The 14,542-nt window shown below is 42.7% G+C and overlaps 1 protein-coding gene across 2 annotated transcripts in view; it reads left to right on the top strand.

The window, feature by feature from the left end:
- Nucleotides 1-14,542, top strand: part of SPTB (spectrin beta, erythrocytic) — a 239,980-nt gene that overhangs the window by 214,015 nt on the left and 11,423 nt on the right. For both annotated transcript variants that reach the window (XM_030214005.1, XM_030214006.1), the window contains exons 30-33: nucleotides 2,622-2,818; nucleotides 7,847-7,953; nucleotides 11,201-11,273; nucleotides 13,523-13,782. In XM_030214005.1, the coding sequence (XP_030069865.1) occupies nucleotides 2,622-2,818; nucleotides 7,847-7,953; nucleotides 11,201-11,273; nucleotides 13,523-13,782 (637 nt within the window). The remainder of the gene's footprint in view (nucleotides 1-2,621; nucleotides 2,819-7,846; nucleotides 7,954-11,200; nucleotides 11,274-13,522; nucleotides 13,783-14,542) is intronic.

Raw genomic sequence — 14,542 nt, 5'->3', positions numbered from 1 at the left:
CTTGGCTTACAGTCCATTGACTCATCAGACCTATTTCTGCTCTATTAAGAATGCCTATATACCTGAATCTGTCATAGAACCTGGTATCCTCTTTTGGTTTCACTTGAGAAGAGAGAGAGAGGAATAGGGATAGTAACCACTGGGGGATCAAGGAGGTATCATGCCTTAATTCCTCCAGTGGACAACTGCTCAATCAGAGCACCTTTCTATAACCTGGACATTCCTGAAACAGGTTTAAATAAGGACATACTTCTTTGTAGACATGGACGTTTCTTCTCCTTCAGTAATCACTGTTGGATTTCCAGATTTCAGGCCCTCCCTAGTCCTGCCCAAAACACACCAAGAACACACCCCATTGTTATTTGAACATACTGCACTGTTGGTTGTCCCTATTCTGCTTTTGCAAACTCAGGATTTTGTCTTGTCAAGCACATGGACATCCATACGTTTCAAACATGATCGCCATACTGCAACATACAATGAATGGAACACTCCATTATCTGCTTCACTTCCCTCCTAAGGTTCCCACAAGATCCTCTCAGTTTTGGACACTGATATAAAAGGTGAGATAAGCTCTCCCTTTATCCACACCCTTGGAAATACACCAGCAGCTTTTCCTTGTTCATCACATGCAATCACACAGGGTATAATAGGTCCTTATGAGCAGTTGGTACTGCTACACGATCACATCCAAATGAATAGAACTCGTCCACAACCCCTTCCTTATTTTTACCCATTTCCCCTATTCCAGCACACTTCTCCATTCCTTTTCCTATTCCCCTCCACTCCTGTCCTGTCACCTACCTCATCTTCTCCCAAAAGCCTACAGATTCTCCTTAGTCATCCTTGAAAAATCAAGGATGAATAAGGAGGATCTGTAGGCTTGAAGGACCAAAAACGCCAGTTGATTTAGAGGCCTCAGCAAGGAGTCCTGGTTCTGCAGTTGTGTAGCTATATGCTTTAGTTGAAAAACTGCAAACAGTGGCAAGCCTTCTAATCCACCCAAAACTCCTCCCATAGACAAAACCTATCCCTTACAAACAGTAGTGGAAAAAGTCTTCAACCCGGAATTCCAAACTCTCCTGAACCACTAAGGGCCACATCTCTAGTTCAGCTTTGTTTTAACCAGAGCAGGCATTAAGGACGATATCCTCTCCTCTCCTCCCCGCCACTCCCATCTTCCCCCACTGCCCATCTGCCTTCATAGCTTCACAGTCATTCCAGACAACCATATAAGGGCCCCCTTCTCTAAACCTAGCTAAAGTTCCCCTTCCCTTTGACCTATGGATATGGGAATATGGAGCTCCACCCCTGCACCCTCCTCTCCATTTACACCCAATGCTGATTCTCAGTTCATATATTTTTTGCACATATGACCACGTGGAGCTCTCTGAAGCTTTGGTGAGCTGAGTTCTGAGATGACAAGAACTGTTGCCATTGTTATAGGTCACTGAGAGGCCGATTGCATAGGATTTTCTATTGTCCTTTAATTTAGAAATCCTTGGCTCATGTTTGGGTGTATATACAAAATATTTATTCTTTTACAGAGGATCTGAAGTCCAGTATAGTGATTTTTTAAACCCAAGTATTAGAAGTGGACCTTAACCCACTCTAAAGTAAATTGGTAGATTTGTTAATTTCTTTAGCCCTCCAGAAGACTCTCTCCAACTGGAAGAATTCTCAATTGTTGAATGTTATTTTCTGGTGGAATACTGTATGTGTGGTCCATAAATTTGAATTGCAGGTGGCTAAGCAAACGTGAAGATTTCAGAAATTCTCTGTACTATGGAAATCTTTAGACCAATTTTCTCATATATTTTTAGCTGTTGGCTTGTAGTCATTAATTTTCTTTATCTTAAAGGGTAATTCTGTATCAAGCATACCTGCAGCTACACACTAGCGTACATAATTGCAGAATAACTCATAGTTGTAGCTCATAGATTGTTTTGGCCTTTTTTTCTTTCTTTTCCTTTTCTCTCTGTACTTTCCTGTCCTGTTATTAATGGTGTTCCTTTCTTTTTCTCTTCTTAGTTTGTAAACTGCCTTGTTTGACCCCTCATTGTGCAGTATATCAAGCAATTTATAAAAATAGGTGCCACTTATACATGCTTCTGTCCAAAATGCTATTCTGTAAATTAATGCATAAGTGGCATAGCATGCAATTGTGAAGGGTTTCTACATGTGGAGATAGCATGGGCGGAACATGGGTGTGTCAACCATTAATGCATCCAACTTAGAGAATACTGTAAGTTATGCATTGTTCCATCTAGGTGCGCCAACATGACTGCCATTGACTTGGCCCTGATGTCATGATACAATTGGCATTCACGCATTGCATCGGGGTTCCAAAAAGGAAGCAGTAATTTATAGAATCACCCATTTCATCTGTTGCTTTTCTAGTTCTGCCTTGCTTTGATGCATGTGTAACGGTTACTGTTGTTATTACCTGTTTTTTGTTTGTTGTTTCAAAATTAATAAAGTATTTGAACTAAAATATTTATAAAGGTATTGATTGGGTCACTCTAAGCAGAAACCCCTTTTTAAGTGTTTATTCTGGTTTTCTGTATCTGCCCTTGTGATTCTCTGTCTACCTATTTTGGTGCTCTTTTTTTGTATGATAGTGTTAGAAGTGTGCCAGTTTGCAAGAGATGCCTCAGTGGCTGAAGCTTGGCTTATTGCACAGGAATCGTACCTTGCCAGCCGTGATTATGGAGCAAATGTAGATGATGTGGAGAAATTATTAAAAAGACATGAAGCTTTCGAGAAATCTACTGCCACGTGGGATGAAAGATTTTTAGCTTTACAAAGACTGACCACAGTAAGTTTTCTGTGAAGGAGTTATGGTGTAGTCTGAGACCTGTCAGGACCATCCAACTTGGGCCTGGTGAAATAAGGAAAAATTATGTCTTACCTGACAATTTTCTTTCTTTTAGTCCCAATAGTGTGGATTATGCCCATCAACCAGAGGATGGAGACAGAGAAAAAAGTAGTCCTTGATGATTTGCCCCTCAAGTGTATCATGCAGCCCAAGAATCCTCAGTATTTCGAATGACAAAGCAGTGGAGGTCATATATAACACATATAACGTATGTGTTAGCAACATGTCTTAGCTTAGAAAGAAGGCAGTGAGAATACCAATTTTTTCATAAGGGCCCACCATAAGCCAAAGCTATAGAAGCTGACTGCCATAGAGACACAAGGTATTGAACACTGGAACTGAAGTGAAATAGCATTCATCATGTAATGTGATGACTACTGAGTAGAAGCTTTAGATAAGGGTCTGCCAGAACATGATCTTGAGGAGACCATTTCCACTTGAAAACGTGAAATGTTATCAACTTTCCTCTCTTTGTTTTAATAAATGAAAGAGACTGAGAAATCTATCTCAACTTCTCCTGGTAAGAATCTGTGCCTGGCAAGTATCTGACAAGGCATATGCAAAACAACAACAACAAAAAAAAAACCTAGTGCAAAAACAGAAAAAGGGTAGACTTCTGGACTGATCTATTGGGACTAAAGGAAAGAAAATTATCAGGTAAGACATAATTTTCTTTTCCTGTTTGTCCCTTAGATCAGTCCAGGACTTGTGGATATAGCAAAGCAGTTCCTAACTAGGGAGGGAGTTGTGATCAGAACCAAGAAACCCACTCAAGGTCAAAGGAAAGCTCAGACCTTTCAGAAATGAATCAAAGTGGAAAGGAATTAACAGTGACTGCAAAAGGTTGCAGGGTCATATACAGAGATAGGCTAAAAGGTGCCCAATAATCATCAGAGAGAATAAAGGACAACAGATGATAGGGCAAAACTCTTGGACATCTGAGACTGAAAGTCAACCAATAATGGGAATGACAAAAATATTGCTATAAGAAGTAGGCCTAAGAGTGCCAAAGTGAAATATTCACTGAGAGATTATCTGGAAGCACCTGAAATGGTGAGGCCAATGTCCTGCGGCTCTGAATATGAGGAGCAAAACTTATAGCAAGAGAGAGAGGCAGAACTGCCATCCATTGCAAAGGAGAAAGAATAAGTAAAGTAAAAGGGTGGACTCTTCCAACCCTCTGAAAGTGGGGGAGGATACTGAGGAGAAGCCATTTAGAGAAGGTGAAACATCTCCATCATCAACAATATGAAAGAGCCAGAATGTTGGAAGAAACGCTACTGGCACTTTGAGAACAGGCACCTCACCTTTCAAGAAGATGTAGCAAATACTAAAGCAGAGATGATAACAGAGAAAGAAATGCTATTCAGGCAAACCAATTAAAACGTAATCCTGTATGCCACTTACAGCTGCTCCTGTGTGCCAAGGCAGAGGCAAGACAGCTGGCCAATTCCAACTATAACATTGAAGTGGCTCCTTAAGAGAAAGTGGAATTGAATGCCTGTGGCTAAGTCAGACCAAGTTTCTGAGGCAAGCCAAAGTGAATTCCAGTGAATCCCTGAAATGAGACCCTTCAGAATTACCAAGGTCAATATCTGTTGGTACTGTGAAAATAATCCAGCTACTGCAAGGAGTAGCAAACCAGCTCCAGTTATGAAGACAGGCAGTTCTGAGCTCCAGAGGATAATAAGAGGAAACTGTGTTGGGAGGCCTAGCTGATACTACAAGGCCAAGCCCAGATGATTCTGAAAGGGAAGCCCATCTGAATCTGCAAAGTCAAGCTCAGCCAAGTTGAGAGGAAATATCCGCCAGTTATAAGAGAGGAAGGACCCCGATGCCACATGAAAGAATGTGTGGGAAGTACCCAAGAGACTGAACATTAAGTTCACAAGACTGTGCTTAAATGTCCAGGGGCCCCTTTTACAAAGCGGCGGTAAGCCCAACAAGGGCTTACTGCTCACTAAAAAGGAAGTACCGCCCGGCTACCTCAGCAGCATGGCGGTAGTTCACATCCCCAGCACGCCATCATATCCGGTGCTACAAAAATATATATTTTGTAGCGCCGGTGTGTACCCGGTGGTTATTGGGCAGTGCCACGCACTGCCCGGTTACCACCAGGTTAGCAGGGGAGCCTTTACCGTCACCTCAATGGGTGGCTGGGTGGCGGTAAGGACTCCCCCCTGAAACAGCCACGCGACAAATGTTCCACTTGCCACACAGCCATTTCCTCAAGAAAAAAAAGACCTACCTCTTTTACCCCCACTATGGTAAAAGGGGGCCTCGATGCACATCAAAAACACACGCCGACGCCAGCGCAGGCCCCCTTTTGCTGCAGTTTGGTAAAAGGGCCCCAAGAGATTATACGGAAAGGCACACAAGCGATCATGTGGCAAATACATAAGAGACCATGCGGTAAAGCACAGGAGAAAACATGACACAAGGCACACAAGAAGCTGTCCTGCAAGGCATGTGAGAAACCATGCTGCAAGGCACACGAGAGATTGCCTGGTGAAGTTCATAGAAACTATGTAGCTAAAACCTCTGAAGCGCGCTGTATAAAAGCAACTGCGTGGTTCAGAGCAACACTAAGGAAAAAAACATACAGGTCAGAGCAGATGTCGCTGAAAAACAAACAGTATCCTGCAAACTGGTGTGTTAGGGGTTAATACGGATATGGTAGCCAGAGAAATGCTGCCTACCTAGTTTGAACCAAATGTGGGTTCTCCTGACTCAGAATTAGCTGCTGCCCCACAAGAATAGAAAGCTTGCAGAACTTATCAGGATTGTAGTGAATCAGAACAAATAAAGGCACATCAAGATACCCAAAATAGAAATTGACCATGAAGAAGGTCCCAAAAAAGGGAGAGCTGAAATAACACTGCCAGAGCACCCCCCCCCCCCCCCCCCACACACACACACACACACACGCCGTCTCCAATGCAAAATGTCTTTCACTTCAATCAAAAGAAGGTAAACAAGGCACCTGAGAGGGAAGACATGACTATAAAAATAGCCCACAGAAAGAAGGAACAAAATGGCTGACCTTCATTTAAAAATTGGCAGGAAAAGCACTGAAAAAAAGCCAATGCTACCTCACTGAGGGGGCCTTTTATAAAGGTGCACTAGCATTTTTGGAATGCTAAATATATGTGCACTAAATGCTAGAGACACCCATATATTCCTATGGGTGTCTCAAGTGTATAGCGTATGCTAATCAGCACATGCTAAAAACACTATTGTGCCTTTGTAAAAGACCCCCTGAAAGAACTAATCACACAATACCACAGAAATAAAAGTACCTCAAAAATTGGATATTTTAACTATTAGAGAAGCTAACATGTCACAGAGAAACAGCAAGATTCACAGATATAGCAGCTTTAGCACACTGGAAATTTTTGCCAATATCAAATTAAATGAATTTTAAAAATATAGTGCTGTAAAAACTAGCATTGCTGTAGAAATTAATCATAGTTGAGAGCAGCCAGAAGAAACAGGCAGTATATTTGTTGTTTGTAACATGATGGTCTCAGACTGCAGTACCTCATGTAGTGATGGGGAAGGAGGGAAGGGACTCAGCAGCACTGAGTATTGCCCTCTAGATAGAGGAAACACCTCAGCCTCAACTGGTTTCAACAACTGTACCAGGAGAAACTTTCTAGGGGCAGAGGGGGAAAGGAAAGGAACTTGACACCACCAAGTATTTCCAGAGAAACTGCACTGTTCTTCTTACCCAATTAGAAAAAACACAGTCCAAGAAAAAAATCAGAAATAAGCTAGGTGAAGGGCTGACAAAGGTAATTTGTTAAGGAGCTGCACTGTACATCATCACCACTCGCTGAGAAAGAGAATATACTGAGCAGGGCTGGCTCAAGGGATAGTGGTGCCCTGAGTCAACTTGCATTGGCAGCACTCCCCCCCACCATCACATTGCTTCCGGTGCCCCCTCCTCTCCACATGTTCAGCATCTATCCCTCCCTTGGGCTGGTATCCAGCCCTTCTTCCTCACCTCTCTCACTCTCTTGTGGTCCTGTAAATTTCACGTCGGTCACCAGCACCAGCAGCAGCATGATAGGCTGCCTTCAGCCAGTTCCTGGGTCTTCCCTCTGCCATGTTCTGTCCACAGAAATTGCATCAGAAGAGGCAGGACCCAGCAACCAACCTAAACTTTATAGGACCGCAGAAGTGTGAGAGAGATGAGGCAGCAATGCCAGACCTGCAGAGGTGGGGGGGGGGGGGGGGGGGGGAGAGAAGGGGAGAAACTGGATTGGGGGGGAGGAGAGAAGAAAAGGCTTAATTTGTAGACCAGGTGAGGTCAGAGGCTAGATATTTTGGCACACTTAATCACCAGTGCTCTGGGCCAGAGCCTCACCTGCTCCAATGGTTAAGCCAGCCCTCATACTGAGGATTCTAGGGCTGCATGATACGCTTGAGGAGCAAATCACAAAAACTACTTTCTCTTTCCATCTCTATCTTCTGGTTGATGGGCATAACCCACAAGTCCTGGACTGATCTATGGGATGAGAAGGAAGCAGTCTGTGATGCCACTCATCTCTACTTGGATTATCCAAACTGCTCTCCTCCACTTCTCACCTTACTTGATATAGGGTTTGGATTTAACCCAAATCAGTATCATCCACCCTTGGTTTTTGACATCAACTAAATTTTCCTTACTGTCCACTGTCCTGATACTTGAGTAATTCCTCCCTTTATCCCTCCTTACCTCCTGTGTCTTAGCCTATATATTAATGCCTTATTTGTTTTGGAATTTGCTTTTATCTACTGTGAAAATTATGTAACCTAGGTCACCTTTTGTACCTTGCATTTTTTTTGTCCCATCACTTGTTCCTATGATTTGTAAATCACTAAGATATTTTATTTTGATTAGCTGTATAACAAATAAAGATGACTATGACTAGAATCTGGGTTACCACAGTATTTTGAAGACCTTACATACTTGTTTTCTTCTAGCTGGAATTATTAGAAATGAGAAAACACCAAGAAGCTGCAAAACAAAAAATGTCACAAACTGTGCACCATGAAACAGTGCAAATGACAAAACAGAAAGAGGATGCAAGGTAGGTTATAATTTAATATAAATTATTTTCTGTAGATGACTACACAGCCTTGCATGTTTCTTTAAGATTACTAGAACTACTTTGTTTAAAAATGAAACAGAGAAATAAAAATATATAATTAGATATATAAAAAAGGCAAAATAAACCAAGAAAACAGAAATTAATTTTCTTAAAAAATGTAAAAACAAACAAAACAATTACAGATGGGCAGAAGCCTAGATGATAGTTATGTGATACCAAATATTGAAGAAAAAACCCCCAAACAAAACAAAAATGACAGAAAAATCCAGGTCTAATAAATGTGAAAATCCTCAACTGAGGACATTCATATTTCTCCAGATTCAAACTTTAATCACTCTGCAGTGGGGCTCAGAATTAAGACTCTGCCTCAAATAAAGGTTAGTTATGACCAAAATACAATAGGAATTTTGATTCTTGTATTGCTTTAACCATCAGCTCTTCTTCTAAAATGACAGTATAAAAGGTAAAATACTTGTCTATAATTAAGACACAAGCACTTACACCAGCCATAGAGCTGGTGTAAATATTTACCCTTAACACACACGTAAATTATAGTATTGTATAATTTATGCATGTTACTGTATGCCCCGCCCACACTCTGCTCACTGTCAAAGTACATGCCAATCTCATTAGGTACCTTTGTATAAAAAAAAGTATGTAGCTGGAATTTGGGCATTTATTTTATTACAAATGCTTGATATACTGTTCTTAATCCCATAGACATAGCATAGTGGTTTACAATATTATGCGGGTATGTACATACATATGGGTAATATATGCCAATATACAGGTCATTTTACATGCATACTTGCCGGCCGATATTCAACTGACAGCAGTCAGAGGTTTTTTAGGCACCACTCACTATATTCCTGGATAGTCAATGCCGGGCCATGTCTGAGCACCAGCATTGAATATCCAGGCATATGAGGCCAGCTAACATGTATGTGGTTAAATGCAATATTCAGCACTTAACTGTATAAGTTGAACTGCATAAAGATAGAAAGCTTTTTGGGCCTCTTTTGCTAAGCTGTGGTAAAATGGGCCCTGCGCTAGCGGCAAGAGTCCCTTTTTACTGCAGCGGGTAAAAAGTGGAAAGAAGAAATGGCCATGTGGTAAGTTTACACTTGACGTGTGGCTATTTCGGGGGGAGCACTTACTGTGGTAAGGTCTCTCACACTATCCCAGTGGTAACTTCTGCACTGATAATTTTAGAAAAATTCTGGCAGCACCTGAAATGCCGCATGCTAGGTGTGGAACTACCACCAGCACCTGCGTTGGGTCAGTGGTAGTTCTGCGTTGCCATGTGGCAACCCTTTAGTAAAAGGGCCCCTTTAAGTGGTTAAGTGCTAAATATCACAGAATACAGCGGAGAGTGTCAAAGTACACAGCAAAACAATCCAGAAAAGAAGCACAATGGGATCTCAAGAAAAAGGTACAACTGTGCTTTATTAATGACCCAACATGGGCCATGTTTCGGTGTAAAACAATGCTTGCCTCAGGGGTCGATTCAACAGAACAGCACAACTAATTCTACTCAGAGAGTTCTCGGTCCACTCTTAGAAGGGTAATCCATCGACTTGTTGCGATACAAACCACCATGAAAGCGTGGTAGTTTTTTTTGGCACGCTTTCATGGCAGTTTGTTCTGCATCAAGTCGATGGTTTACCGTTCTAAGAGCGGGCCAATAACTCTCTGCGTAGAATTAGTTGTTCTGTTGAATCGACCCCTGAGGCAGGCATTGTTTTACGCCGAAACATGGCCCATGTTAGGTCATTAATAAAGCACACTTGTACCTTTTTCTTGAGAGCCTGTTGTGCTTCTTTTCTGGATTGATTTAAGTGCTGAATATTGACACTTATCAGTATGTCCACAAATTAGCCTATTTCAGCTTGAGCATTAAACACGGATAGTCAGTGGCATTGTCCTGTTAAGTGCTGCTGAATATTTGCAGTTAGCCCAGGACAAGCAATTTAAACAGCCAGGAGCCTCTCTAGGCCGTTTAAATCACTTTGAATATCAGGCGGTTGGTGTGTAAAGGTTGGTGCCCACTTTAAGCCCCCATAATGGGATTGACAATAACGTTAAGAAACAAGTTGAGAGACAAAGAATAGCTGAAGCAAGAAGGAAGATAGTCAACAGGAAGACAGAGACATGGGCATGTGGGGTGGGTGGGGAGGGTGGGCAACAAAAAGAAAGAGAGAGAGAGAGGAACCTCAAGTTTCACCCTCTACACGTGGAAAGTGTGTCAAGCCAATGGCCATAGATACGGACTAAATGGAGGAATAACTCCTAAGGGCCCAATATTCAGCCGGTGGCAATCAGAGAAGGTAGTGACGGCAACTGGCCTTGCTGAGTTTAAAGGGGGTCTGGACAGATTCCTGAAGGAAAAGTCCATTGATCATTATTAAATTTTGGGTTTTTGCCAGGTTCTTGGGGTCTGGATTGGCCACTGTTGGAGACAGAGTGCTGGGTTTGATGGACCTTTGGTCTTTTCCCAGCGTGGCAGTGCTTATGTGCTGACTGCCGCTGGTTCTAAACCTGGAATGCTGGGTCATGTCTGGGCATCAACACTGAATTTTTAGGTTTGTAGAGCTGGTTAACAAATTGCCGGTTAAGTGTGATATTCAGCACTTAACCGGCTATGGGTTACCACATAATGATAGGACTGACTTTTATGTGGTCCTTTTTAGGCAGTTAACCTGCTAGTTAAGTTCTGAATATCAGTACTTAACCAGTCAAGTGCTGACTTAGCCCCCAGAATGCTTCCCAAATAGCTTGTTTTCAGTTTGGTGCTAACCAGTTAAGGGCTGCTGAAAATGACCAGTTCGCCCCAAACAGGCGATTTCACTGTTCAGGAGCCATTTTTGGCCAGTTAAATCACCTTGGATATTGACCCCTAAGTACTCTAGTACTGAATCTATTATGAAATTTCATCTTTTTAACCTAATTTTATGCCATGAAGCATTCAAATCCAAAACCAATAACAAAAATTTGTTTTGATTGTTTGGTAAAAACATAATCAACTTCCCAACTTTTTAAGAATTTAAAACCCTTTAGTGTCCAATGTTCCCGCAATAAGCCATATGGAAACAGATTGATGGGAACATTGGACGCTAAAGGGTTAAATTGAAATATCGGTGAGCTGGTCCTTCTCAGCCTTTATGCTATCAAAGGCATTGCTGCTATTTTTAGGATTTCAGTCATATTATATGTCTATTTTCCTTAGGCATAACGAAGACAAAGAAGATAAGACTTTATCAGAAGATCTCAGTTTTCATACTGCAAGACAAGTGTCACCGGTCAGTTAACCATTTCCCCCCGGATTCTATATAGTGCGCTTAGATTTTTGAAATTGGCGCAGATTCTATAACACCACATGTAACTTAATTGGCTTAAGAAGCTAATGAGCGTTGATAACAGCACTTAAGCAATAACAAGCAGTAATTGCCACTGATTAGAATTTAGGCACACAGCTCGCTAAGCGTATACTGTAACAATGTACGCCGAACTTCTAATGCACGGAGGCAAAAGGGATGTGGATATAGACGGGGAAATGGGCATTTCATGGGCATTACAAAAATTAAGGTGCCTAGTTATAGAATATGGCCCAGTGCGCCTAAATCTACGCGCTGAGATTTACACCAGGTTTTCGTTGGCATAAATGGATGCGCACAGATACTGGTGCTGAAATATCAACTAAACATATTCTATAATCGGTACAATTATAGAATACGTTTAGTCGTCACTGATTTCGGCGCCTATTTTTAGGCAACATATATAGAATCTCCTCCCTAATGCTAAATATGCTGTTATCGGTAACATGTTGTAGAACTACTTGTGATTTTTTTTTGTTTTGGTTCATTTCACACATTCATTCTAATAAAATACTTTTAATTGTGCACAAGTTGATAGTACATACATTAAGTTGTGGGTTAACGGTTATGTTGATTTTGTGCACACTAAGGGCCCTGTTTACTAAGCCACGCTAGAGACGTGTTAGCGTTTTTAGCATGCACTAACTGTGTAGGTGCCCATAATATTCCTATGAGTGCCTACACAGATATTTATTTATTTAGATTTTGCTCACACCTTTTTCAGTACTAGCTGAAGGTGAGTTACATTCAGGTCAGGGGCATAGCCAGACTTCGGTGGGAGGGGGGTCCAGAGCACAAGGTGAGGAGGCACATTTTAGCCCCCCCCCCCCTGGTGCTGCCGACCCCCCCCCCCCCCGCCATTGCCAACCTCGCCGCCGCCACCACCACCACCAACTTTGATGACCCCCCTCCCGCTGCCGACCCTCTCGACTCCCCTCCTGCCGCCAACCCTCCCCACCATCGTCGCCTACCTTTACTGGCAGGGGACCCCAATCCCCGCCAGCTGAGGTCCTCTTCTTCCCGCGCAAGGCTTCGTTCTGTTTCTGACGTACTGCACGTTGTACGTGTAGGACGTCAGACTCACAGAACAGAACAAAGCCTTGCAGATCAGCTGATCTGCAAGGCTTCTTTCCGTTTCTTTGAGGCTGATGTCCTGCACGTACAACGTGCAGGACATCCAAAACAGAACGAAGCCTTTGTGGGAAGAAGAGGACCCTTGGCTGGCGAGGATTGGGGTCCCCCGCCCGCAAAGGTAGCCCATGGTGATGGTGGGGGACGGTTGGCGGCGGGAGGGGGGGGTCAAGAGGGTTGTCAGCAGGGCGGTCCAGGGCCAAGTCTACGGGGGCCCAGGCCCCCCATAGCTATGCCACTAATTCAGGTACTCTGGATATTTCTCTGTCCCAGCAGGGCTCACAATCTAAGTTTGTACCTGAAGCAATGGAGGGTTAAGTGACTTGCCCAAGATCACAAGGAGCAGCAGTGGGATTTGAACCGGCCACCTCTGGATTGCAACCACTAGGCCACTTCTCCACTTCTAATTTTGTGCATGCGCTAAAAATGCTAGCGCACCTTAGTAAACAGGACCCTTAAATTTTTAAGGCATGCTACAAAACCAAGGGGTCCTTGTACTAAAGGGCGTTGAGCCCTAACATACACAGTGCAGGAAAAACAGGCCAGCGCAAAATGTGTTAAAGTGTTTTGTGATAGTTTGCCTTGTTTGCACGTGGTTTTAAAATATTTTTTCCAGGTGGTGTCGCATAGTCAGAGAATGGGTATGGAAGTATTAGCTGGCAATAGTGTGTTAGGATTACTGCATGCTAACTGGTTAACACTGGGTTAATTCGGGAGAACTTAGCACTTTCTAAATAGGAGGTGAAAATTGCTCTTGTATTAACTTTTTGCTGGTACCAAGCACTAATGGCAACATTAGTGCATGACCTGCAAAAATATTTTTTTTAAAGGAAAATGCCTCATAAAATATGGGCTTAAAGCATGGGAAAGTCTCACGTTGGGATGCACTGTACCCAGATTTTACCACACTTTTGTGAAAGGGCCCTCAAATGCAGATCGCTAACCTGTAGTGACTTCTAGTATCTTCCTATCCACAGCAGACTTATTTGTTTGTATTTTAAGTGCTTTGGGCTTTATGCGCGACACATTTTGTTTTGTAACAGAGTGTAAAAGAAGAAGAAACTAGTCTGGACAGGGTCTCTAAACAGGCTGAAGAAAGGAAACTGGAAACATCCAAAAAAGTGGACTATGAAGAAGAGTTGACAGAAAGGCTACAACCCAGAATACTCGAAACACCTGTGAATGAAATTGGAGAGGTGTTTACGCTGCCTGCTCGGACTGATAGCTCTTCTGGCATCCAGATGAAAGGATTCCTTGGACGTAAACATGACCTAGAGGGTCCCAACAAGAAGGCTGCAAACAGGTTCAGTAACGTTTAAATACCTGATTTGCCCTCCGATCTCTATTTTCTCTTCCCCTTGCACACTCGTATGTTATTCAAAAATGACATTCAGACTTCTGCAGCGTTCAGCAATTCCTAGGAAACAGGATACTTTCCTTTGTATCAATCTTGCTTCATTGACTCAAAATGGCATTTCCTGATATTTTCCCAAGACACTCTAATACTGTAATGTTCTTTATGGGCAGTGCTACTGGTTGAAGAGCCAGTGCTCTGGATTCTGAGGGGGCAGTATCAAGGGTGGGGCGGTGGGTGCAGGCAGCAAGGGGGTGCATAAAGCAGGTGCCCTCAGTACCTCTCCACTGTCATCTCTCCCTACACTCCTCCCCGGGAACTCCGTTCACTGGGTAAATCTCTCTTATCTGCACCCTTCTCCTCCAATGCTAACTCCAGACTCCGTTCCTTTTATCTTGCTGCACCATATGCCTGGAATAGACTTCCTGAGCCAGTACGTCAAGCTCCATCTCTGGCTGTCTTCAAATCTAAGCGAAAAGCCCACCTTTTTGATGCTGCTTTTAACTCCTAACTCTTATTTTATCATCCTCACTTTAATATTCCCTTATCTCTTGTTTTGTTCTGTCTGTCTGTCCTAATTAGATTGTAAGCTCTGTCGAGCAGGGACTGTCTCTTCATGTTCAAGTGTACAGCGCTGCGTACGTCTAGTAGCGCTTTAGAAATTATAAGTAGTAGTAGTAGTAGTCTTGGGATTCTGGAATCTTGCTAC

This window comes from Microcaecilia unicolor, chromosome 9 (genome assembly GCF_901765095.1).
Source record: "Microcaecilia unicolor chromosome 9, aMicUni1.1, whole genome shotgun sequence".
NCBI classification, from domain to species: Eukaryota; Metazoa; Chordata; class Amphibia; order Gymnophiona; family Siphonopidae; genus Microcaecilia; species Microcaecilia unicolor.
The sequence above is the reverse complement of the archived record's forward strand: the minus strand, read 5'-3'. Positions and strand labels throughout refer to the sequence as shown.